Here is a 23,464-nt window from a genome sequence, read left to right as displayed (position 1 = left end):
GGCCATCAATGATTTCACAGAAAGCACTTGAATGAAAATCTATGCAGTACCAATTTCCAGTTTCAGGGAAATCATTATCCAGTGGTACATTAGAAGATGAAAGAAATGAAGGAAGGGCAATTTTCATATGAAGTTGGAATTATATAAAATGCTTTTATGGACAGCAACATTGGAGATATGACATGATGGACACTGATCTTTCATTTTTGTCTGCTATGAAATGCAATGTTGAGTTTTAGTTAACTCCCTTGCTCTGTGCATTGCCCTTTGGAGGCACTGAACTGCTGGATAGGAAGAATAGAAAGGAACTTTGCTCTAAATGTGACATGCCCAAATGTTATATATACTACACTCTGGGAGACAGATAAAACCTTAAAAGGGCTCACATGCTATCCCAATAAGAAGGGAGAAAATATCCAGTTTTAAACCTGGCCTTTAAAGGATATCAATCTCTAGGAAGTTCACATAGAAGAAATTTTAGGGTAGAGCAAATGCAGTGGCATTTGTCTACTGCATTGAACCACCAGAAAACCATGCTGAGCTGAAGTAGATTTCAGATCAAAACACCAGTGTGGAAAGAGCAATAAGCTCAGGGAAGAGGGATGGGCTGCTCTGGGCCCTCACTGGGATGCTGCATGCAAAACCGAGGCGGCACGTTTGAAAACACAGTGCCAAAGCTCAGGCATGAGTTTGTGACTGTGCTTGAGAGCTGTGTGGCTGCTCGAAGTGTAAGGAATTATGTGCTGCCTTCTTCCAATCCAGAGCAGGTGCTGTCATGAGCCAGTGGCCCCATGAATGCAGCAGCATGGGCCACTGCTTTCCTTGTGCAGAAGTCTTCTGCTGCACAGCATAATGAGGTGCTTCTTCCATATGCCTGACCATAGATTTTTCTTCTCCAGGGTGCAGGAGAGGTTTATACCTGTCTCTCCATCTGACTTCACAATTCCTGGAGTTTGGCCACAAGCTTTGAAAGCAGTGAAATGGCACTGTAATGCACCAGGGGAAGGGATGAAATCAAGGATTTCCAAGACCAGGAGTGTTAGGGATGCAGTATGAAACACATGCTAATTAAAATGTTCCTGGTAATATGCTATTAAAGGGAAGCTGTGTTGAATGCCTGGGTGGGGTTTGCAAATACACATGGTTTTATACATGCTGCTGTGCATTAGGTGTTTCTTGTGGTTCTGCTTCAGCCCCTGCCCCAGCCTCCCTCCCTTGCGGCACCTTGGCTACCTTGCCTGCTTCTGCAGTGAGGTTGCTTGTGGGTAACAAATTCAAGAGGAGTTAATTAAATCTCTTTCTCCCTCTTTATATTGTATTTCCTATGAGTTTTATTTTGGAGAGAAGGTTGCTTTTATCCTTCGTCTCTATCTTTGGGAGCAACACATCATATCGCTTTAATGAAATAGCATACTGGATGCCAGTTTGGTCTGAACTGTGCAGCAGTTGATCAGCTCGTTCTCTGTTGTTCTAGTTGGATGCATTTTGGAATATTTTTTAAAAGATATTATTTAAAAATCCAGTTGTGTAACACTTTTTCAGGCATGACTCAATGCCCTCCTTCACTTGAAATTTGATTTAGACAGTTTCTTCCATAAGTACAGTCATTACCAAATGCAGCCTTTCACATCTAGCAAAGGCATGTTTGAACTGTTTAGTGGGAAGTCTCAATTTCCTGTTGCTCAAGTCTAAAATAATGCTGCCATCAGCAGTGGTGATCAAAAAGGTAAAATTAAGTGTGAAATCATTGCATTATTTATGAGGTTTATGCAAACCCCTGCAAATGCTCTCAGCTGGGGAGATGATTTTGCTTTCTCCTGTTTACACCAGAGCTAAGGCTGGTACCCTTCAGTGAAGATCAGTTCTTAAGTCAAATATGTACTGTTCAGATATATGGAGTTGAAGTAGGCAGGCTTCCCTATTAGAGGTATTTTCTTGCTGAGAAATATTTTCTTTAGAAACTGACCTGTTTGAACTAGGGTTAAAAATTTGTCTGTCTTTCTTCCAAAAGGCCAATCCAAATCCTTCCCCCTTGCCCCTATTCTTTCAAACTTGGGCTCTTCATGTGTCTGATCACCTTCTGATTCATAGCCTCTCTCCTCAGCGGCTGGCCTTGCTTGCAGCTGTGCTTTGCCCTGTCGCTGCTGGTTATGCCTTTCATGCGAAGCTCAGGCTTTCTGTGACTCTTGCCTTGAGAGCTTTATTCTGCTGCAAGGATTGGAGTATGGCCCTGTGAGGGGGGAGGTCAGGGAAAGGGGAAGACTTATGGAAGAGAAAAAAGGTGGTGTGTTTTGTTCTGTTTGGATTTGTTTTGAAAAGGTTAAGAAAGACAAAATGAGCTGTTCTTTACAGACTGTTCTGCAGTCTTTTGGACAAACATTTTTATTACAAGTGGAAAACGAAAGCACATGTGCACAACAGGAAGTTAAAAATTGTTGGATGTTAACCTGTTGGCAGACCATCTCATTTATTATGCTTTAAGAAGACGCTTTCAGCTGAAGAATCATAGGTAGTTGTGGGTTTGTTCCTATCCTATTTCAATATGAAAGAATTTTTGCAGCTAATACCACAGCTGAATTGTCCCAGGTTATTTAGATGGATTTATTTTAGGGCTTCTTGCAGTGGACTAGGAGTGCATAGGCAGCCCATGTCTGTGCTCAGCTAAAGGACCCCAACATTTGAGGAAGGGTGGTAATTCCATTAAATGAGTGTGTGAGATAATTTGATTTTTATCAATACCTGATTTAAACAAGAATGAAATTTTTTAGTGAATCTTTCCAGTGTCCAAAGTCTTAGTATTTATGTTGAAAAGTGAGAGAAAGATGCAAACGAGGTAGTGAATGAAATTCCCGTAGTGAACACACTGGTTTTGGTATAGGACATGTCCTTTGAGAAATTTACTTTTTAGGCACTGCAAATACAGTTTCAGGGGAAAAAGGAAAATAGTAACCTGTTTCAAATGCGTAATCATACATTTTTCTGGAAAAGTAGTCCATATATTTTGATGGCTTGGGATTGACTCGTGCTTCGGGTATTATTTCAATAATGAGTGAATGATGATGCGAAGCGAGTAGGAGGACTATGCAATTTCAACAGAAACATTTTAAACAAGTTCAGACACTATTCAGTAAAAACTACTGGAGTAAAACAATGGAACAACACAGGATCCTGGATAATCTGTTTTCCTACACCAGGAGCAACTTCTTCTGAAGAATTACTGGTAGAAAATGGGAATTCTACACTTTCCCACATGCCTTAGGGAAGCAACTTGAGCTCAGTTGCCTGTGCTGGAAAGGTTTTCCTTCTTTCCATCCCAAATGTCTCCATCTTGCCCTTCCTGTAATGGGTGGTGGAAATAGTTTGCTTCCACTTTCTGTGACATTTTTATGCACATGAAATCTGTTCTTCTGTCTCTCTTCAATCATGATGCACAAGGAAATGTGCATTAAAATATGAATGTTAAAGAAAAGCTCCAAAAACAAAACTTGCCAATTTAACAAGGTAAAACTCTGGTTGATGAAGATAAGCCTGGAAATCTGAAAATACTTCTGGGATTTCTCTTCTGGGAAGAGAATCAGTGGCTTTGAGAAAAGGATGGAACAAAAAATCATGTTGAGTTTTGTTACTTTTAGTTTTGTATTTTTTTTTGTTTTTTTTGGGTTTTTTTTCCTAAAAACCTAAACTGGATAAGGAAAGGAATCTGATAGAACTTAGTGATTGCTTCATTTTCCTGGGGTGATTGTGGTTTTTCTGGAGCTAGGGTGAATGTGAAGGCAGTGATGGAGAGTGCTAGGTTCCTAGGGGATGGTTAGGTGAAGATGGAAAGTCCCCTGTGGGTAGAACTGGGAAGTGTGTTTCTTGCATCTATTTTGTGTTGTGTTGTGTTGTTTTTGGTTTGGTTTGGTTTTTTTTTTGTTTGGTTGGTTTTGTTTTTTTGTTGTTATTGTGGTTTTTTTTGGTTTGGTTTTTTTTTTTTTTTTTCAGGAGATTGATGACTTTGATGCTAAGAGAGAGAAAGTAGAGGCCTGATCCTCTTTTCGCTATTGCAATTGCATAGGTGGCACAGTTCACAATTAAGAGTTGTTTTGTTTTGTCGTTGGTACCTATGGTTCAACTGTGATGAAATCAGGGCTCTTCCATATCCTGTCAAGGAGGCAGGCACAGAGCAGTACAATTGGCCACACTGGAAGGAGCAGTGGTGGGTTTGGGGACAGCAATGTGTTCATATGGGGTTTCAGTGAGAGAGTGGGCAGGGAGATGTGCAGAAAGCAGAGGGAGAGAGGATACGGCTGTGCTTGGACCAGAATATTTGATTTGTTAGAGAGACTCAGCATTACATCTCTAAATCAGCATGAGTGGGTGTATGTGAGAGCTTTCATCTGCCTGGAGAAGATACAGAGGGACAGCTGCAGATCAAAGCTGAGCCTGCTTTCCTCTTGGGAGCACAGATTTCCAGCCTTTGCAGCGCTTGAGACACTGTTCAACCTCCACTGCAGAAAGTTAGTCAGTCATTTGCTGCCAGTTCCTCTTTATTTGTAGAGAGTGCCTGCACTGGTCTTGCGAGGGAAAGGTACACAATGGGTAGGGCTGCACTCAGTGCTCCCTGGTGGAGGTTCTCCTGCAGCAGGTGGCTGAGATGTGAGATGCTATTAATAGGCTGCAAGATGTCAGGGAAGCTGAGAGGAAGTAGGGCTGCTTGCTCCAGGCTCAAACTGTGCAGGGGCCTCAAGCTTCCCCTCTAGCTCATGGAGGAAAGAAGGAGGCCATTAACCCAGGAAGCTGGGAACTAGTAACAAAAAAAAAAAAAAACAAACCCAACAAAAAAGGAGGAAGAGGACAGTTAAAAGCAAGGGGCTTCCTCCTAAATCTGTTGTCCCCACCCAGAACTGCTTTGCTGTCCTGCAGGGGGCTGATGAGGAAAAGCGCTCACACCAGAAAGAGCTGGCTGATGCACTGCTAAAGAAGATCTCTACTGGTGCTGCGAGAAAAAAGCGGCTGGTCATAGTGGTAGGGGACTCTACTTTGAAAGGGACAGAAGCACTCATCTGTGGGACTGACCCCATCTCAAGGGAGGTGTGCTGCCTACCAGGGGCACGGATCAGGGATGTTACAGAGAGGCTGCCTACTCTAGTAAGTCCTACTGACTATTACCCACTTCTAGGGATCCTTGTGGGTGCTGGGGATATAGATAGTAGTAGCCTGGGGAACATGAAGAAGGATTACAGAGCCCTGGGAGAGGTGGTTAGGGGCTCCGGTGCTCAGTCTTTTCGTCAACTCTCCAGGACACAGGGGAGGACCAAGAAAAAGCTAGGAGGATTGGCCAGGTTAATAAATGGTTAAAAGTGTGGTGTCATAGTCAGGGGTTTGGGTGTTTAGAACACGGGACCCAGGTTTGTAGGCCACGTCTACTGGGGGCTGGTGGAGCTGCTCCAGTAAGAGTGGTTTTGATAGGAGGCTTTCCAGACTTGTCAAGGGTGCTTTAAACTAGATGTGTTGGGGGAGGGGGCATCCCAACACACCCAGTCAGTTGCCAGCATCTATAATAAATGCTCGGAACAATGTAGATATATTCCAGCTGCTCCAGCCAATGCGCCGGCTTCATTTGGAGCTCGGCTCAGCTGCCTCCATACAAACGCCCGTAGCATGGGCAACAAACAAGAGGAATTAGAGATGTGTGCACATCTACAGGGGTATGATATAATAGGCATCGCAGAAACATGGTGGGATGGCTCCTATGATGGAGTGTTGGAATGGAAGGTTACAGGCTCTTTAGAAAAGACAGGCCCAGCAGGAGGGGAGGGGGAGTTGCCCTTTATATTAGGGATAGGCTGGAGAGTATGGAACTCTGGGGACAGGTGATCACTTAACAGAGAGTTTGTGGGTCAGGGTTAAAGGGAGAACAGCGATGGGAGACATTGCTGTCGGGATCTGTTACAGACCGCCTGATCAAGAGGAACCTGTGGATGAAGCACTCTACAGGCAGATAGGAAAAGCCTCACACTCGTAGGCCCTTGTTCTCAGAGTGACAGAGCACTGGAACAGGTTGCCCAGGGGGGTTGTGGAGTCTCCTACACTGGAGATATTCAAGGCCCGCCTGGACAAGTTCCTGTGTGATGTACTGTAGGTTACCCTGCTCTTGCAGGGGGGTTGGACTAGATGATCTTTTTAGGTCCCTTCCAACCCTTGGGATTCTGTGATTCTGTGGGACTTCAACCACCCTGACATCTGTTGGAGTGAAAGTACAGCCCGGCACGAGTGATCCAGGAAGTTCCTCTGTTGTGTGGAAGGCAACTTCCTTCTGCAGGTAATAGAGGAGCCAACAAGGAGAGATGCCATGCTTGACCTTGTGCTCACCAACAGGGAAGGGCTCGTTGGAAATGTGACGCTCCAGGGCAGCCTTGGTTGCAGCGATCATGAGATGGTCGAATTCGAGATACTCAGGACTTCAAGAGAGCAGACATTGGCCTCTTCAGGAGCCTGCTTAGTAAGGTTCCATGGGATATAGCCCTAGAGGGCAGGGGGGCCCAAGACTGTTGGTTGATATTCAAGGATCACCTACGGCAAGCTCAGGAGTGTTGCATCCCAACTAGAAGGAAGTGCAGCAGGAGGGCCAGGAGACCTCCTTGGATGGATGAGGAGATGCTGAGGAAAATTCAAAAGAAAAAAGAGGCTTATAAAATGTGGAAGCAAGGACAGGCGGCCTGGGAAGAATACAGGGATGTTGTCCGGGAAGCTAGGGACCAGGTTAGGAAAGCTAAGGCCCAGCTAGAATTAAACTTGGCCAGGGATGTTAAGGATAACAGGAAGGGATTCTATAGGTACGTAGCGAATAAAAAGACTAGGGACAACGTAGGCCCCTCTGGAAACTATCGGGAGAAGTGGCTACACAGGATTTGGAGAAAGCTGGGGTTCTGAATGACTTCTTTACCTTGGTCTTCACTGGCAAATGTGCTGACCACACCAACCAAGTCTTGGAAGGTAGACGCAGGGACTGTGAGAATGAAGACCTTGGGCCCACTGTAGGAGAGGATATGGTTCGAGACCATCTTAAGAACCTGAATGTACACAAGTCCATGGGACCTGATGAAATCCATCTATGGGTCTTGAAGGAGCTGGCGAATGAAGTTGCTAAGCCACTGACCATCGTATTTGAAAAATCATGGCAGTCAGGTGAAGTTCCTGATGACTGGAAAAAGTGAGGTATAGCCCCATTTTCAAGAAGTGGAAAATGGAAGACCTGGGCGAATTACAGACCAGTCAGCCTCACCTCTGTGCCTGGCAAAATCTTGGAGCAGATTCTCCTGGATGGCATGCTAAGGCACATGAAAAACAACAAGGTGCTTGATGACAGCCAGCATGGCTTCATTAAGGGGAAATCCTGCCTGACCAATTTGGTGGCCTTCTATGATGGGGCTACAGAACTGATGGACAGGGGTAGAGCAATTGATGTCATCTACCTGGACTTATGCAAAGTGTTCAACAGTGTCCCACATGACATCCTTGTCTCTAAATTGGAGAGACATCAATTTGATAGGTGGACCACTCGGTGGATAAAGAACTGGCTGGATGGTCGCACGCAAAGAGTTGTGGTCAATGGCTCAATGTCCTTCTGGAGACCAGTAATGAGTGGTGTCCCTCAGGGGTCGGTGTTGGGACCAGTCTTGTTTAACATCTTTGTCGCTGACATGGACAGTGGGATTGAGAGCACCCTCAGCAAGTTTGCCAATGACACCAAGCTGTGTAGTTAGGTTGATATGCCAGAAGGAAGGGATGCCATCCAGAGGGACCTTGACATGCTTGTGAGGTGGGCTGATTCCAACCTTATGAAATTTAACCATGACAAGTGCAAGGTCCTACACCTGGGTCGGAGCAATCCCAGGTACGGCTACAGGCTGGGAGGAGAAGAGATTCAGAGCAGCCCTGTGGAGAAGGACTTGGGGGTATTGGTCGATGAGAAAACGAACATGAGCCAGCTTCAGTGTGCGCTCGCAGCCCAGAAAGCCAACCGTATCCTGGGCTGCATCAAAAGGAGCGTGACCAGCAGGTCGAAGGAGGTGATCCTGCCCCTCTACTCTGCTCTCGTGAGACCTCACCTGGAATACTATGTACAGTTCTGGGGCCCTCAACATAAAAAGGACATGGAACTGCTGGAACAAGTCCAGAGGAGGGCCACGAGGATGATCAGGGGACTGGAGCACCTCCCGTATGAAGACAGGCTGAGAAGGTTGGGGCTGTTCAGGCTGGAGAAGAGAAGGCTGCGTGGAGACCTCATAGCAGCCTTCCAGTATCTGAAGGGGGCCTATAGGGATGCTGGGGAGGGACTCTTCATCAGGAACCGTAGTGACAGGACAAGGGGTAACGGGTTCAAACTTAAACAGGGGAAGTTTAGATTGGATATAAGGAGGAAATTCTTTCCTGTTAGGGTGGTGAGGCACTGGAATGGGTTGCCCAGGGAGGTTGTGAATGCTCCATCCTTGGCAGTGTTCAATGCCGGGTTGGACAGAGCCTTGAGTGACATGGTCTAGTGTGAGGTGTCCCTGGCCATGGCAGGTGGGTTGGAACTTGATGATCTTAAGGTCCTTTCCAACCCTAACTATTGATTCTATGATTCTGTCTGTAGCAGCATGAAAGATTACATGGAAGACTTCCCCCAGCACCACTTATTTCATGGAATAGGTTGATACAATTACCATAGAAATGTTGGACAGGCATGAACCAGTGGACAGGAAGTTGTCTAACAGGGAGCCTAACCAGGGCTATAGGTTGCACAGTCTTGCAGCTGGCAACTTATGCACTTAGAGGTGTTCAGGCTTTCAGACTGTGGTTGTAGGAGAGAGTGTGTCATCAGGGAAATGAACTACATTTTTTGGAAAGCTGGGAAAGCCAAATTACAGCTTGCAGTGTATTGAACATACGGAGAAATGTGAAGTATTCATGCCAGAATGGAGCATCATGTGGAATTCATTCCTCTAGCAATATTGTTACAATCTCAGTTTTATGTTTCTTTAAGATAATTAATTACTTTTTAAAAAATAATTTTTAGGTAATTAATTTTAAGTAATTTTTAGGTAATTCTTTTTAAAAATGTGTGATTTTTTTTGTGATAAATAAAATTAATAATAGTCTCTAAAAGAAGAGTATTTCAGTGGTGGAGGGGAATAACACACAAAAACTTCATGTTATTAGTTTAATTTTTTAGGGTTATGCCTCACCAACAGCTAGATTTTTTTTTTCTATTTTCCATTTCATCAATTACATTAACTTTGTGACAGTAAGACTTAGTGCCATCGTAGTATTTGAAAATAGTACCCAATAGTCAGACTCCAGAAATCATGAAGTATTTTAAGAAAAGCTTTTACAGAGAATTGGATTTTTATTCCTTGCAAGTGGGATCACTGAGGAGTAGAAACCATGCTGATAAAGAGAATTTCAGTAACTCATGTTTGAAATGGCTAAAGACATACCGGTGACTCTTCCTTCATACTTGCTAATTTAATGCAATCTGGTCATGGAGAAACGTGAACACTTATTAGTACCATGGTACACAAAGAAAGGCCTTCCTTGAACTTTGAACAGACAGCTCAATGAAATGCAAGGTCTGGTCCTGGGTATTTCTGCAGATAATTTCAGATAGGGCATAGACCTCCACACTGGTTCTTGAGATGGCAGAATTTCAATATATGACCCAGTATACCACCCTTTTATATAGGATGTGCATTTGCTTTAGTACAAATCTGCTGACTATGGTTAAGTAAGAAATATCTTTCAGCAATGAACAGAGCCGAGAGAAACACCCAGTGTGTGGAAAGCTTATAGATGCTGTCACGCATGCATGACAGAAGAAAAGCTTCCCAGGAGCTGTTACCTTGGCCAGTACTTAGGATCTATATAGCTTATTTAAAGCTTCCAGAAATGTGTCCTTCTTAGTCTACGCAAAAGGAAGGAAAAAAAGACAAAAAAAAGAGCTCTATCTGAATGTTCAATACTCTAGGGAATACAACTTAATTTATACCTGGTTTTAAAATTAGTTTATGCCCGTCGTGGGGGAGGTTCAGCTCTGGACTGACATGTGCATTTCAGTATCTACGTGTAGTGTGTGCATGCCCCCCCAGTAGTCAGTAGAGTTGGAGCTAGTGCAGTTGATGGAACCTGGGGAATAATTCATTTTACTTCAATGCAGAAACCTACAGGCTGACTAGCTGAACAGCCATGAAGCATCTATGTACTTGTGTCATTTCCTAAATCTAGTAATGTACAGCAAGGAAATGGTATAGAAATGATTGAATTGTGTGGTGTCAACATTAATCATTCTTGTAAAGTGTGAAGAAATGCAACTAAGTAGCTGATAAATAAAAAATACTACCTTTTCTGAAAATTTTCAGACCATGCCTCAGATGTGCATTTTATGTATTACCTGTTATTATATTACCTGCTCATTAGATATATTGACTTACTGTTATATGTTTCATTAGCTATATTGACTTACTGTTGTATCTGTTTTCATTGCATGTTAAACTTTTGTAAAAATTAGTAAAAAATCTGATTTGCACGTCAGAGTTAAACTTGTAATAACCCATTCATTGATACAAACCATTACTGACACATAATTTGCCTATACATAAATAACCTGATATTCTCTTTTCTCCTTACGGCACTTAAATGAATTACAAAACATTGCAATATAGTTCTCAAAGAACACAAAGTTCTAGCACAAAAATTGATAAGAATCAAATCAATATATGCATACTTATTAATGAATTACAGATTGACATTTTGTCTTACTGTTTCCCTTAAACATATTTTGTCAGTAAAAAAGCCAAAATATGCAATTTTCTTAAGAGCAATAATTGATGTGCTTATAATTGTATTTTAGATAATTTATAGGTACATAAATTATAATTTATATGTTTTATGGTCCTTAATAATTTATTAATTTCAGGTGCATGAATTTAATAAATAATGAAGTTATTTGAAATTTTGAAGTTTTTTTCTGTTCTTTTTTCCTATGGAAGTTTTTTTGTTGTTTTTTTTTTTTTTTTAATTTAGCCAGTGAAAGGCAAAGGTGATTTCTCTCTATTTTGCTTTAATTATCAATGCAATTTTTGGCATAGAACACTTTCAGAAAGCTGAAAACAAAAGGAAACAAAAAAAGGACTAGGGAGAATCTCCATCCTTTATTGGATGTGGAGGGAAACATAGAGACAAAGGATGATGAAAAGTCTGAGGTACTTAATGCCACTTGTCTCAGTCTTTTACAGTAAATTCAGTTGTTCTCTGGGTACCAGCCCCCTGAGCTGGGAGACAGGGATGGAGAGCGGAATGAAGCCCCCCTAATCCAAAGGGAAATGGTTACAACCTGCTTAGACACACACGTCTATGGAGCTGGATGGGATCCACCCAAGGGTACTGACAGAGCTAGTGGAAGTGCAGCCAAGTAACAAGCAATAAGAGGAGAGGAAGTGGCCTTAAGTTATGCCAGGGTAGGTTCAGATTAGATATTAAGAAAAATGTCTTCACTGAAAGGGCTGTCAAGCGCTGGCACAGGCTGCCCAGGGAAGTGGTTGAGTCACTATCCCTGGCAGTATTTAAAACACATGTAGATGTGGCACTAGGGACATGGTTTAGTGATGGACTTGGCAGTGTTAGGTGAACAGTTGGACTTGATCTTAAAGGTCTTTTCCAAAGTAAACTATTCTATGATCCTATGAAACCCTGCTATGTTACATCTCTCCCATATTTGTCTCATCACCCGCTTCACCTTTAAACCCTTTACACACTTCTCTGCTCTTGACTTGACTCTTTTCTCTGAAATCTTTTGCATGTTGCTGAAGATACCTCGAATAATCCTCACCCGCCCTTCCACTTCTGATGAGGATAACGACCAGTTGCCCCCAGACCCGGATGACTTTGAGCCTGAGGAACCAGACAGCACAGAAGGCCATGCCTATTCGGACTGTCTGAACAGTGCTTTTTACCCTCCCTAATAAAGTACTTCTCTGGAAGGATTTCACAGGTGGTTTTCTTTCCCATTGCTTGATTACATTTAATGTAGTAGTTAAACCGCTATGCCTTATTTGTAGGGAAAACCATTACACAGAACATGGATTTGAGGTGGGGGAGCAGAACCCATGTTTGTATTTCTTTGCCTTGAACTTTCCTTTGACCAGAACCTGTGCACTTGAAACAAAATGTGCTGGGTGAGGTTATGTGAATGTGACCACATGTTTCAATAGCCACTTGTAAGGGCATCCAACAGAACCTAATACAATGGTGAAAAGAGCATGTGATTTTTATTCAGAAGGTACTTTACCCATTTGGAAACACACTGAAAACAATTGTATAGTTTGGGGGGTATTTTTTGAAACTTGTGTCCATGTTTTGTCTATATAGCTTACCCTTTTTTCTACCCCAGGTTCCTTTGGATTGTTCCTTTTAATGTCATTTTCTATGAGAATAAAAAATCCTTTTCTGTCTTTTACATAGTGCTGTTGGTTTGTTTTGGTTTTTGGTGGTTTTTTTCTTCTCTGCAGAGAAATATTATTTCCAAAGGTTATTTCCATTAGAATTCTGTATCTTATTCTAGTGTAATAAAAAATAGTTTCTCTAGGTAAATGTGTATCAGATTTGGACAGGACCTGTAAATTGTGTTTCATGAGATCTAAATGCAGGAGGCATCTTACACAACTACACACTTGAAAGTGAATTGAAAATCAATTTCTTATACTTGAGGAACTGAGACTCTTTTATTTCTTTTCCTGATCTGTGTATAAGCAGAACACCTCAAATTTTACTTACTGTGATATACCAGTATTTCATGTGTATATCTATGTGTGTGTGTATACATGAGATAAGCTTTTAAGAGCAAATGTTCTTGTATAACAGTATTCTCTTCTTCAATTCTCTTCACTGCTGTTCAGGTTTCTAGTGCATTTTGAGGTGCTTAAGAAGAGCCTTTTGGGATTGATCTTTATTTGAGATTCTGTGGTGCTGCCTTAAATCAGAGGTGGGGTCTGGCTCTGCTAGACTGGGATGTCATGACTTTTTTTCATGTGCATAAAGTATGCATTTATGGGTTTTATGATATGTATCAATTTATTTTCCTGTAAATATAATATAGGACAACTCAGTACCTGGTAAATCCTCATCTTTTAGTCATGTTCTGTGGCATTTCTCAGGTGATCATTCGTATCTGACTAGAAAGAATGCTGGTAGCTGGCTTTTCTGGAACAAGTAAGTTCCTAGGAGAGTATGGCTCTCACACAGTTAGAGCAATACCTCCTACTGATAAAAGGGATATTTTATCTAGAAAAGATAAGTTTGCAATAACACTATGATATCCAGATTTCTCTTGACTCTCAGCTGCATCCACTGCGGCTTTTTCATTATCTTGCACATCAGCATCTTAATTGAAAATATCAATAGGAATATTACACTAATTTTCATTCATTTGCAAAATGAACATTACTTTAGAATCTGCTGTGGCTTTAATAATAAAGACTGTATTATGTGGATTCCAATTTGAATTAGCTTAAATGATGGTGATAAATGAAATTGTATAAAAAAATATTTGCTTGCCATCCCTTTTCTTCCTCCAAAATAAAGAGGGTACTTCCATAATGACTTAATGTTTGATCAATGCATATTGCAAAAATATCAAGTTCAGAACCTGTAAACTCTTTTGCAATCCAGCTAATAACATACTGTTTATTATTGCTTTCTTATGTCTTCCTAGGATGCAGAAGAAGTAAGCTAATTCTGCTGTTATAAACCAGCCATGAGCTGCAGGAAAAATTGTAGTTGAGAGCTGTTGAGAGTTCTTCATTTCATTTATTTTCCTCCTCATGTACAGGTATTTATTTTAGATTCTTCATTAGGTCCTGGAAGTAAAAATACTTTCTATCAAAGTTACGTGCTTTTAACCAAATGCTGTCAGCATTCAGATAACTTTTAAACACTTTATCCTTTTCAAGTGATTTGATTTCAAAGTACATTTCGTATTGCAGTGTTGAGGATTTCGTTGTGGGTATAAACTTACAGTGGTTGCACTTTCTGTGGAAAAAACCTGAACACAAGTTGACAAATGAATTCAAATGTTTCATAAATGGCTGTGAGCGTTTTGTAAATGGCCAAACACAAAATCCATCAGTCAAAGCCTCTGGTACATGTGTATTCAGGCTTTGCTTAAGCAAAAAAATGCTAGGGCAGGTGATTATATTTCATGTCCCTTCTGCAAAAGAGGTGGAGGTCAGATGCCCGTGTTCTTATCAGTGCTGAGTAATGTATCTTTGAGGTTTGGTGTTTGATAAGCGTGGGCGAGACAAGGTGGAAAAGGTATGATGGGAGTTGGCCTGTTAATGACAGCTCATATCCTGTGCTCTTGCTTGCTGCTCACCTGGGAGGTGCCTAGAAAAAGCCCACTGCCTGACTGTGGAGCAGTTGCTCATTTTCCATGGGCAACTGGCTTCTTCTTTTTCTCAGCTGCCACATCACCTATAGGATAGTTAACAAGGTATTTAATGCGTTCCTAATGTATTTTGTTACCAATGTCTCAACATTGTCGCATCCATAATTGTGAAAGAAGGCAAGGCAAACAGTATCACTGAATGTGGGAGGGAAGATTTCTTTTTCTACAATGCACCTATTGAAATATATTTTACAGCCTGGAGTATAGCAGTAATATTCAGGAACATCATGTGTATATAGCTGAAACAATGGGCATGCAACAGAAAAGAAGTCAGTTGTTCCATTGCTGTCTGTACTCCTGGAGGACAGCACATGTAGGACCTTGCCAGCAGAAGGACAGTCCATTTTAACACAGTTGACTTAAAAGCACCCCGAAGAGAAAAAAACACTTAAGCACTTACAGCTTTCATCGACTGCTATGTCAGAGAATACTCAGAGCTCTCAGAATCCATTTATGGTACTACTGAAATAACCCCCCTTGGTTTTATCCTCAAATGTATTCAAAATTTCCCCTTTGGAGAAAATTTGCCAAGGTGCCTCCTGCTCCCTGTACATGACACACAGGGCTCTGCTTCCTCATGTGCAAAACAGAGACTTGTGGTTCCTGTGATGTTTCCCTCTTTTTCCACGCCTTCTACCTTCTGCTCTGTGAGTGTTTGCAGAGCCAGCAGGGTGGACCAGGGAGAGACAGCAGCAGCTGCCGGGTGCCACGGCAGGAATGTGGAACCACCTCTCCTAAGGATCAGCTTCCTGCCCTTGGCTCCTGGCCGCCTGGAAGGTAAGCCTGCTCTGTGTACAGTTCCAGCCGCTCTGTAACGCTCTTCATTTCTGTAAGGAACATGCCATGAAATACCAGCTAGAAACACTGCTGAGGTCCTGAAGTTTCCAGGCATGTGTGTGTGACCTTGGGTGGATGTGCTGGAGTAACGTAAGAGATTCTTGCTGGCATGACGTGCTGGGGCTGACAGAAGGGTGGGCACCAGAAATATCGTGGAAAGCTTTATTTGCAGCTTCTGCCAGACTCGTGGTTACAAGTAGTAAGGGAGCCTACTGGGTTTTCTTTAAGCTTTTATGCTTGTTTTAAGTGTGGGACAGAAATTCTCTCCACATCAGACCTTAAAAAATCACTGCAGATATGAGTTCTGTATTAATCATAGTTCTTTGTGAACAAAGTAGGTGGCTTTGAGTATAATATGATTGAGCACATCAGGGTCAAAATTAATACTTCTGACTGTTGAATGCGTATGGTGTATTTGATGCTGAGCAAACAGAACAAAGTGGTGCAGATGTATGATGTGTGATACAGTCATTTACTGGCAGCCCTGGGCTACAGCCAAGTCAGGCTGAATATGAAAATGGGCAAAGTAAAAGAATTGCTGTAACCACATGAGTGAAAACACAGCTGAGAGTGACCCACAAACATCACAATAGTCACTTGCTTCCTTCTCCAAGAACAGCAGATCAAATGAGCACAGAAAATATATCTGCCTAAATGGTTTATTTACATAGTACTTCTGTTTTGGATATTCAGCACTTACCTCTTGCAAAAAAAAACCAAAAAAAAACCCAAACCAAACAAACCACCCCTCCTCTCTGCATTAACTTCATCTCTTGGCCTTTTGTTAGGTCTTGCTTTGAGAAGAAAAACAGGTGTCGAGAGACTGTAATGCAAAGAAGTAATTGAAAACAGCACAGTAATTTAGGCGATGTGTAGAACATGCTCTTTACTTAGCACCTGTTTACTACGTTTTCCCTTGCAAAGTGAAACAGGAAATATACAGTTACTAATGGTGTCTTTAGAAAGTCCTTGGAGTAGAATAACTATTATTTCTATGTAGGAATAAGAAATGTACTCCCACAGTTATATAAATCCAAATTCTCATATGGTTAGGATCATGGTCTTTCCTCCAGTTAGTCTTCAAATGTCATGCTAAACAAGGTGTGGTAGATAACAAGGAGATGTCAGCCTTTCTGCGCTACCTCCAGGGTCCTTATGGATTAGGATCCAGGCCTTGCATTCAGTATTTCTTGTGCTCCCTGGTTTTAACATGATGGCATGAAGTTTGCTGTCATACTCTGTTGTATTCCTTGCTTTTTGCTCCAGTTCCCATCTCCAATGCAGCCTGCTCCAGCTCCCAAGCACTTGCACTGCCAGCAGCATGATGCATACAGAGTACGAATTTCTATCCATGAGAAATTAGGTCTTTCCTTATCATAGTGTTTCAATTTTCACCTTTTTTTTCCTTTTCCCCATGGAATCTCATATTCAGGCTGTAGTAGCCACAATATTAATGAAAAACCCACTTGTAAAACTGCATACTCTCATTAGCACCTTATATGGAATGAGTGAAGTCACTTCATAGTCACTTCCCTGGTCTTTCCGTAGTGATCACCTTTAACATTGACATGGGTGAGCTGACACATGAAAACAGATCCTGGAAGCAGAGAGTATAAACATGACTGAAGATTACGTTTTAGTGTAGTTAGTATGAGTGCTAAGTTACATACAGCATGAACTCCAGGCACAGCCTGCTGTTTTTTACCGACATGGGTAACCATTCCTCAGCACAAGAAGGGAGAGACTCCCCTGGGAGCTGCCGTTTGGGAACCTGCTGACAGCTGGGGTATCCCAGCCACTGGTGGGATAGGGCTGTGGTGTGCACTGCGCACATGTAGCTGAATGTGCCCACCTGAGATGCTCCAGTCCTTGTCTGTGATATATAACTGTTGCAAATGGACAGGTTAATGGGAGTGGAGATGCTTCAAGTTTTTCACCCATGCCTCAGGAATGATCAGTAATATAAGCAGAAGTGTAATGTAATCTGCTGTTTGGATCCCACCGAAGGCCTCCTTTGAGGACATTAAGTGGTGCAAAAGCATTATACAAGTCTCTCACCACAGGGATATGTTTCAGCCTCATAGAAAAGATTTCAGAGATATTAACTTCTTAATACTGTTTGCCTTCCTGCTGAAGAGTGGAGAACAGCTACAGCTTTCCTCTGGGTATTATTTCACTTACTCTTTTTTATCCCAGCATTTCTGGGAAATGCATTGGGGTGTATTTTTACCCTTGTGACATCAAGTGCATATTTATTCCCTCAACTATTGCAGCCCTTGTAGGTTTGACTAGTTCTTTGTGTTTGCCTTGCCACATTTACTCTTCTACTGGTTGCCATACACTTCTGAAAATGAAGGTAAAAGGGACTAAGGAAAAATAATTGTCATGGAATAAGTTTTCCTTGTTCTGAAGAATGTGTCAGAACAGGAACACTCTCAGGTTGTTTTGTTTTGGTCAACTTTTCAGATGTAAACTGTATACACTGTTGTGATGACTTCTTTGTTTGCCTTTTCTTCCTATTCAAGGCTCTAAAGGTTACGTGAGTACAGCATCCATGTAGAAACGAGTAGAAAGGAGTGTGCCTAGTTTTGCTGTCATTTCCACAAAGATGAAAAAGGTTTTTATAGTTGTCTGTCTGTCTGTCTATCTATCTATCTTAGAAGTCTCTTTCACCAACGTGTTGAGAGGAAGAGAGGGAAAGGATGTGTGTTTTCTTCACTAAGGATTTAGTGAGATGCTTAAAGTGCCAGCTTTACAAGGGGTTGTATTTCTTAATGAACCAGATTGACCAGAGAGAATGTTAAACATTCTTGTTTAACAGTAGCAAATATTTTCTATGTGATTTTCTTTCGTCATGCTTCCCCTTCCCTTGCTTGTACATGCAGAGCTAGTCTTGTGCGTGAATCAGCCCCGAGACAACATGAGCTCAGTTGATGTGGCAACTGGAGGGTATGTTATAAACCTTGGCATCCACAGCAGAGCTGCCAAGAGGTTCCCCTGGTGCTACAGTTTCTAATATTGGCCTCCTGACTTTATCATTGTGAACCAGAGCCAGGTTATTCTTCTGCAGTTAACTAACAGACTCCATAACCACCATTTGTATGGATATTCACTTCATTTTAGATGCTGACTGGTCATTTCTTGTATTTAGGGGTGCTCACAGTGCCTGCTGAAAGTTTTGCAATTCTTTCTGCATTTCAAAAATCCAAGACGTCATGTCCTAATATTAGAAAAGAACAGTACACTCTGCATGAATGTGTATGAGCATAGTTCAGTCCCAAATACCCAACAGAGAAAGATCAATAGTCATGCTAAAGCACCAGTTAAAAATGCTGTTCTGTATGCTTTCTGCCTCTACATAACATGCTAACATAACATATAACATATGGTGCCAGCTAATCATATTTGATGTTTTGCTTGGTTAATAATCTCCGTGAGTACAAGCTGGTGCTATTGAGACAATAGCTATCTATTTTCATGGAGTTTTTCAGTATGAGCTTTTGGGCTAGAAGGAGGGAGGGGAGAAAATGGGGCCAGTAACCAGAATCCCTCCTGGACAATTTTCTGTGATGCCAACCCAACGTTTATTGTTATCAGAAGCAGCTGCCTGCCCTCTCCCCACGCTTCTATTTGTGGATTTTCAACAGCTATAAATGGAAACACGCGCTGACCAGAAATCACCACAGTGCTGTCTGATACTTCTCTCTCCAGACTCCAAAAGTACTGGGATATCTAACATGTAGTCAGGTTAAATCAATTCTGCTCAGTATATTAGGGTGTTTTTCCCACACCCTGGAAAATGGAGTTAGGAAAACAGGTAAAAGTCTCAGGAAGAGATGCTTTAGAGGAAAAGCAAACGGTAAGATATATGGAGAAATGTTGCTATATGTTTGTTTATTTATTTATTTAATGGTAAGAAGGAGAGGCAAATCTTCTGTTGTACTTCATAGGAGTATTTCCAGGCTTCCTTAAACCACTGACCTTGAAGATTAAAACTTCATTCATGTATGTTAAATTAATTGTGATGGTACATTTCTGTGGGAATACCGTAAAGTTGTGAATGTATTTTGTGTGCATGTGAAGTGCAAAAACTGAACTCTCAGTTCGATGTCCATTTGTTATTGTAACCCAAACCAACAGCTGATAGCCTGTGGTTTTATTAGAATTTTCTCGAGGGACTATTTCATGTCTTTGCACACTATTATTCGTAACTCTGGATCAGCAAAACGCAGAAGAAACTGCCTGTGTCTGGAGTGTGTCTGGAGCTTACTGAAAAGAGGTGTGATCAAAACAAATTATTAAAAGAAAGCAAACACAGTCAAACCAGAGTTTATTTTTAATTAGCTTGGGCTTGAAATGCGTTACCAAGGCTATATTCTTGATATCACAAAAAGGGCAGTTTATTCTTCGCTTTGCAAAGCTGTGAAGGAAAGTGGCCATCACTTCTGTTAAGAAACAAATTAGCACTGAGTTTTTTAGCACTTCTCTGAAATAGTGGTGGTGTTGTGTTAGTTTGATTTTATGGTGGCCCAGCATTTACTCTTGTTTAATCACATTTGCCTCTACTAACCTTAATTCAGGGAGACTTGGCAAGCTTGTGTTAGTTAACATTTTTAAAAACAGTTTCACCCAGGCAAGGTGCATTGGGTAGGAAATAGGGGAAGTGCCGAAACTGAAAGTAATGACTTGGCCTTAAAGTACCTTTTCTTTTTTTATGAAAAGAAGAATTTATATAAAAAGTAACATTCAAAACAACATTGGTAAAGCTTTAGCCTGATGTTTTGACTAATACCTAATGTTTTACTTGTTCATTTTCTCATTAATGAATTAATATGTTAGATAGTGACTTCATTTTGAATTTGTGGTTGATATATAAAATATAAGGAAAACTCTTCAAAATTAAAAGCAAATGTGAAATACACAAAAGCTTCAGGAAAGCTTTCAAAGGAAATGTTTGAAAATTTTTTCTAGCAGATATATGGAGAAAATACATAGCAATGTCAACAGACACTATTATTATGTAATTGTTGACTGCATCTTAGTGCACAAAATATTGAGCAGGCAACCTTAAGTCAGCCTTTTCCACAGTGCAGAGCTCTTCATTTGGAACCCTAATGATCTCTTGATGGCTTTCTCTGTGTGCATCATTTACTAATTTTAAGGAGCAAACTGGAGCAAACAGGGACCCCACTGATGGGAGCTACGCTAATGCTTGTGCCAGGTCACCCGCTGTTTGGTTGGTTGTTTCAAAACTGAATCCTTGTAACGTGGTGAGGTGAGAGGGTCCCTGTCAGCAGTGGCAGGTCACATCCCTGTGAGTGCTCAGCAAGAGGGTGCTCTTGGTGGGTTTCATGGAGCTCTGCTGGCAGTGGAGGAATGCCCTGGCCCCACGCCAGTCCCCCTGCCTCTTTCCCTGTCCCCTTCCAGACAACATCTAGCCTCCTCTCCGCCCCATCTCTTTATTTGCTTGTTTAGCCTTAATGCCTTTATTTTGGATTGCTACATGGATTTCACTTCACCATTGCTTTTCCCTGGTTTGTACCTCCTGGGCTTTTATTGATTCTCTCCTTTTCTCTCTGTTACATGCAGGTCAGGTCAATATTCCAACACTGCATGGGGAGCAGTGTCAATCTGTGCTACAGATAGTATTTGGACATGTTACATGTGCATTTGTTGATGTCTGTGCACATGTTTAACTTCAATATAGCAAATTCATAAACAATTTTGTATTATAGGTGCTCAGAAGTGTCAATTTTCAATATTATGCGCTATTAACTGGATTTTATTTTTTTCTTTATGTCTATTTTGTAAAAGCATAGGGTAACCCTGGTGCAAAGGGAGCTCAGGAGGTTTCTAACCAAGAAGAGTATAAAGCACTAACAATGAGCATCTGAATGCTCATTGAACAAGTTCAGTTGCCCAGCCAGTATTTTAGCCATCTACTTGTCAATCACTAAGGCCCTCATGCCCTGGCAAGGATATGAGAATGTTGTGGGAGACAGTGTGGAGGCAAGTCAGGGTAAATGACATCCACTGCTCTCTTTAATCACAAATCCAGTAATTTCATTGTAGAAGGCAATCGGGTTGGTCAGGTATGATTTCCAAGTGCTGTTCCCAACCACCTGTTTACCACAGGCAGGGGTCGGTTGAATTAACTCAAGTCCTCCCTGTCTTGATCCTTATCCACTGCTGGTTGCTTTCCTCCTCCTTGACCTCTGCTGCTGAGCACAGAGGTCTGTGAGACCTTTCTGGTGAAGGCTGATGCAAAGACATCACTGAGTCACCCTAGTCTTATCCGTACTTGATTCCACCTTCTTTGCTGCCTTTTTGCACTGTAGCTCTGTTATAAACTCCCTGTTTAGCCCCACTGGCATCCTGGTAAGTCTGTTTGTCTTCCTGAATATCAGCATGGACAGTCTTGCATGTCTAAGAGGTGGTTTTCACATACATGATGGCTTTCCCAAGCTCTATCTGTTTCCAAGCTGTCTCCCATGGGATCCCACTTACCAGCTCCTGAATAAGCTGAAGTCAGCTTTTCTAAAGTCCAGGATCTGTTCTCTGGTACTGGTCTTCCTCAGTCCCCTAGAAGATCTTCAGCTTCATCATTTCTCAGTCACTACCACCAAGCCTGCCATTGAGTATCACATCCCCAGCCACTTCTTCCTCATTTCTGTATAACAGATCCAGCTGTGCATGACATTGGTTGGCCTGTCTGGCAGCTGTATCAGGAAGCTATATTTGGCACCATCCAGAAATCCTCTGGGTTGCTTGCATCCTGCTGTTTGGTTCTCCAGGAGGTGTCAGGGGAAATAAAGTCTCCCATAAAACCCAGGGTCTGTAATCCAGATACTTGCTTGTGTTATTTAAAGAAGTTGTTGTGAGGAGCATAATCTACTTCCTCACCCCAGCTGTGTGATTCTTAACCTAGTCCCAATGTGTTGTCACCTTCACTGACTTCTCCTTCAATCCTCACCTACAAGTGCTCACCTACCCTGTTGTCCAACCTGTACAAGAGCTCCCCACAGTTAAGCTGCTGCTTCACGTTGAGAGATCCTCTTCTTACCCTCCTCATCTTTCTGAAGAGCCTGTGTCCACCCAATACATCACTATAGCCATGTGAGCTATCCCACCACATCTCAGTCATTTCTACAATGTCACAGTCCTATGACCTATATATATTTATGTGAGTAAGAAAAATTTTGGGCTTGTATACTTTGTTACAAATATTTCTACCCATTTTCAAAAGAACAAAATCTATATTATCCTGAAATTATCCTGGTTGCAGTGTGCCAATTAAATAAAGACCAGTTCATGCTCAAAGTATAACATCCATAAATGGCAACTTCGCAGACAGTTTTATTAAACGGTAGTGTACCTTTACATTCATTGTGTACCGTGGATAAGATAAATAATATAAAATTCTCTACCACTTCAGGATATTTCTTGTAATATTTGTGAAATTTGTTGTTAAAGAGTTTTTGTCTTTGCTTCCTGGAGAAAAATTTCTCGGCAGACAGGATCTTGAAGAGAGTCTTTGTGTGAAACTGGCTGTGGAAATGGAGGGCGCATTTTGTGATGTGAAAATAGAATGACTCACTCTCAAATACATTAGACCAAGCAGATGGACTCAATTTTCCCTTTCATAAAGGATTTTAGCATAGCTCAGAAGGATTGAGTAATTCCAGAGTTCCCCTGTTGAAATGACGGCTCAGCTCAAAGTAGTCTGTTTACATTCCAAAGTCCTCTTCCATTAATGCATATTACCTCTATTATTTGAAATCATTGTAATTGTATTTTACACTTGTCTGTTTCCTATTTGGTCTCTTATCTCCCTGTGAAAATGCAGCACATGAAGTATAGCATTTAAAATAATGTTTATATTGGTATGTTTAACAGGGGACGTCTTTGTGCTTTAGTTTGCATTATAAATCTTTTTTGCCTTTGCGTTTTTTTACCTTCTTGTTACAGTAAGTAGTGATAAAGAGAGAATGGAATAAACCAAATGAATATATGGATCAGAAATAATGCCATACACTGCTTGAAACAGCATTAAGGTTAGCTTTCGGATGAGAGGATGGACTCTGTGAAAAAGGGCTGCAGGACTTCATGCAGAGAATTAGCATTTGCTTTACACAAACTATGTGGATACAGCTCATACAGAGT

General features: G+C 41.5%; 1 protein-coding gene across 2 annotated transcripts in view; it reads left to right on the top strand.

Moving 5' to 3' along the window:
* MLIP (muscular LMNA interacting protein) overlaps positions 1 to 23,464 on the top strand; it is a 140,058-nt gene that overhangs the window by 10,032 nt on the left and 106,562 nt on the right. The window contains exon 1 of one of the 2 annotated variants that reach the window (XM_065681491.1): positions 19,042 to 19,160. The exons of the other annotated variant lie outside the window; for it this stretch is intronic. Within the exon in view, the coding sequence (XP_065537563.1) occupies positions 19,101 to 19,160 (60 nt within the window). The 5' untranslated portion in view covers positions 19,042 to 19,100. Of the gene's footprint in view, positions 1 to 19,041; positions 19,161 to 23,464 lie in introns of those variants that run through there. 2 annotated transcript variants of the gene reach the window in all.

The sequence above is a fragment of the Lathamus discolor genome, chromosome 5 (genome assembly GCF_037157495.1).
Source record: "Lathamus discolor isolate bLatDis1 chromosome 5, bLatDis1.hap1, whole genome shotgun sequence".
In the NCBI taxonomy this organism is placed as follows: Eukaryota; Metazoa; Chordata; class Aves; order Psittaciformes; family Psittacidae; genus Lathamus; species Lathamus discolor.
The sequence above is the reverse complement of the archived record's forward strand: the minus strand, read 5'-3'. Positions and strand labels throughout refer to the sequence as shown.